General features: G+C 40.3%; 1 protein-coding gene across 1 annotated transcript in view; it reads left to right on the top strand.

Moving 5' to 3' along the window:
• LOC106867680 (dynein axonemal heavy chain 6-like) overlaps window positions 1–1906 on the top strand; it is a 319316-nt gene extending 317410 nt beyond the window's left edge. Inside the window, exon 72 of the mRNA XM_052973027.1 lies at window positions 1601–1906. Within this exon, the coding sequence (XP_052828987.1) occupies window positions 1601–1906 (306 nt within the window). The remainder of the gene's footprint in view (window positions 1–1600) is intronic.
• The last annotated feature ends 1515 nt before the right edge of the window (window positions 1907–3421 follow it).

The following is a 3421-nucleotide window of genomic DNA, read 5'->3' as shown; positions in this document are numbered from 1 at the left end:
TAGTAGTAGTAATAGTGGTTTTATCTAATTTTGAAAGTTGGTTGGTATTTTTGCATAACCCAATATCAGTTGTGATCATAGAGAGGAATGGCTTTATGTGTTTCAGCCATGACCCTCTTTCTTTGGTCAGACAAAATGTATTTATGACTAAAGGACCCTTTCAGTCATGAACGACCATGGGGTTGCACCTAGAAAGTTACCCTCCAAGTCACAAGTCCAAGCATGCATACGGAGCCTCCCCTCTCCATGGCACTGATGTTATCCAAGGGAAGAGCAAAGGCCAATACAGATTGGCACCAGTGACATCACAACTCATTTCTACAGATGAGTGAACTGGAGCAATGTGAAATAAAGTCTCCCTCTAGGACACAACATACAGCCTGGTCCAGGAGTCAAACTCATTGCCTCTTGTTTGTGAGTCTGATGCTGTAACCACTAAGCTATAGTCAATATCTCATTCCTTTGAAGATAGCAGTGTTTGCATCCAGGTAGATTTGATCCACGATAACAAAGAATTTGGATAATCTCATAGTGGTTTCCTTCATCATTTAACTGTGCATCCATTCTCATTGAGCAGACCTACAGTCAAAGGCACCCCAGTCTTTACCATGTGGAGGTGTATGGCTTAGTGGTTAGGGTATTGAACTCATGATTGTAAGATTGTGGTTTTGATTCTTGGACTGGGTGACATGATGTGCTCTTGAGCAAAACACTTCATTTCGTGTTGTTCTAGTCCATCCCATCCAGGTGGGGAATATATATACGCCATGAAATCAGGAAACCAGCCCTTATGATTCGGTATGACTCAAAAAGGTAAATTTACATTTATTTAGTCTTTACCATCATTATTTTTTATTCAGCCACAATCTGTCTAGGACCACATTATCAATGTGTCTATTTCCAAAATGCTGTAAACTGGGATTTGAGGAAGATTTGGCTGCAATTTCTAGCAGGTTGAACAAGGCTTCTTTGCTTGTAGTTACATTTTACTTTTGATGGTAGCTTTCAAAACAAAAAAAAAGGAATTTATGTATTGCTTGTGCCATGTTATTTTAAAGAAATTACTCAGGTGTGGCTGTGTGGTAAGAAGTTTGTTTCCTAACCACATGGTTCCGGGTTCAGTCCCACTGCATGGCACCTTGGGCTAGTGTCTTCTGCTATAGCCTTGGTCTGACCAAAGCCTTGTGATCAAATTTGATAGATAGAGACTGAAAGAAGTCTGTCATGTGTGTGTGTGTGTGTATATGTGTGTGTATGTGTGTGTGTGTATGTGTGTAAGTGTGTGCATGCACGTGCACATAAATGTGTGTCTGTGTCTTTGGGTCTGTGTTTGTCCCCCTACTACTGCTTGACAACTGGTGTTAGTGTGTTTACATCCCCATAACTTAGCAGTTCAGCAAAAGACACTGATACAATAAGTACCAGGCTTAAAAAGAATACGTACTTGGGTTGATTCATTTGACTAAAATTTCTCAAGGCAGTGCCCCAGCATGGCTGTTGTCTAATGACTGAAACAAGTTAAAGGTAAAAGATATATGATAAAAGATGACCAGTTTGTGCAAGTTGTGTCTCATGGCTCTCTTTTGATGTTTCATTACAGATTGAGAAAATAAAAGATGGTGTTTTGGTGCATGGACTCTTCATGGATGGATTCGGTTGGGACATTAATAACATGATATTAGCAGATTCTAGGCCAGGTGAAATGACTGCTTCGTTACCAATGATGCACCTGGAGCCTTCGCCTAATGTTGTAATTTTAGAGTCAGACTATACCAGTCCATTGTACAAAACTGCTCAACGGGCAGGTGTGCTATCCACAACAGGTGATTCTAAAATATTTGTTGTTTATATTCTTCTTAAAGCATATGACCATGATATAATGTTACAACCTTTCTTTCATCTCTGAAATCATCACCATTATCATCATCATCATCATTGTTTAACGTCCCCTTTCCATGCTGGCATGGATTGGATGATTTGACATGGAGCTGGCTGGCAGGGAGCTGTTCAGATTCCAACTGTCTGTTGTGGCATGATTTTTATGGCTGGATGCCCTTCCTGATGCCAACCACTTAACAGTGTGCTGGGTGCTTTTTACATGCCACAAGCACAGGTGCATCTATGCAGCTCTGGCATAGGTGCATTGATGCAGAAATGTCATGGGTGCTTTTTAAGTGGCACCAACACCTGAAAGGGCAAGTCTGTATGTGTGGCTAACATCTTTTGTATTTATTTTTATTTGTGGTTACCATGTGTTTTATTAGTTTTTTATTAGTTTCTTCTTTTATTATATTGGGTTGTCTGGAAAGTTCGTGCCGATTTATAGTAGCTTACCTTTCGACTTATTTGCCATGAAACCACCTCAATTCTGGGAAGAGGGTATTTTCAAGCTAAAGGAAAGATAGAGACACATTGTGCAACAAAATGGTTCATATTTGGTTGATTAAAAATGTAATGGCAAGTATTTATTGACCTTTTTCTTTCCTTTTAAAAATCGGTATGAACTTTCCGGACAACCCAATATTTTACAGTGAGAGAGAGAATTTCAATCTCAAACGCAGTGCTTCTTGACCATTTTTAATCTATGGGCCTATTTTATTTGTATTTTACTTGGCTGGACCCTCCAAGCCATTCAATGTTTAAAAAAATTCCTTTTATATTTTCATAATTAAATATTACGAGGTGGTATCAAAAGGTTCTTGGACTAGTTCTGTAGCGTGCCAACAGATGGCAGCTCATGGTTGCGTGCACAGTGATAGCTAGCAGTAACCTTTAACCTTCATGAGGCAGTGTGCCTAGTGACATCACTGTGTTTACTTCACAAGCAATGAGGCAATGGGTCATATGCAATGCTTTCAGTGACATGGGTGCTTCAAAAGTGGAAGATAAGTGATCTGGAAGACCTGTCATGAGCATCACTCCCTGGAAATGTGGTATTATGCATTGAAAAATTCATCTCCCAGGGCCAGACTGTCAATCAAGTGTTCTATTGTGATGGTTTGAAGCATTTGAGGGAGGACATTTGGCAAAAGTGACCAGATCTGTGGAGTGTGAAGAATTGGACCCTTCACAACGACAGTGCACCCTGTCACCGAGCTCTCTTCACTCATGAGTTTCTCACCCAAAACAACACTTCCACACCCACCTTATTTGCTAGATTTAGCACCTGCAGACTTCCATCTCTTCCCCAAGATGGAAATGCAGCTCAAGCATAGCACATAAAAAGCACCCAGCACGCTCTGTAAAGTGGTTGGCATTAGAAAGGGCATCCAGCCATAGAAACCATACCAATACAGACATGGAGCCCTGGCAGCTCTTCAGCTGGCCAACTCCTGCCAAACTGTCCAACCCATGCCAGCATGGACAATGGATGTTAAATGATGATGATGGTATATATATATATATATATATATATATATAT

Source organism: Octopus bimaculoides, chromosome 14 (genome assembly GCF_001194135.2).
Source record: "Octopus bimaculoides isolate UCB-OBI-ISO-001 chromosome 14, ASM119413v2, whole genome shotgun sequence".
NCBI lineage: Eukaryota > Metazoa > Mollusca > Cephalopoda > Octopoda > Octopodidae > Octopus > Octopus bimaculoides.
This window is presented reverse-complemented; position numbering and strand designations above follow the sequence as displayed.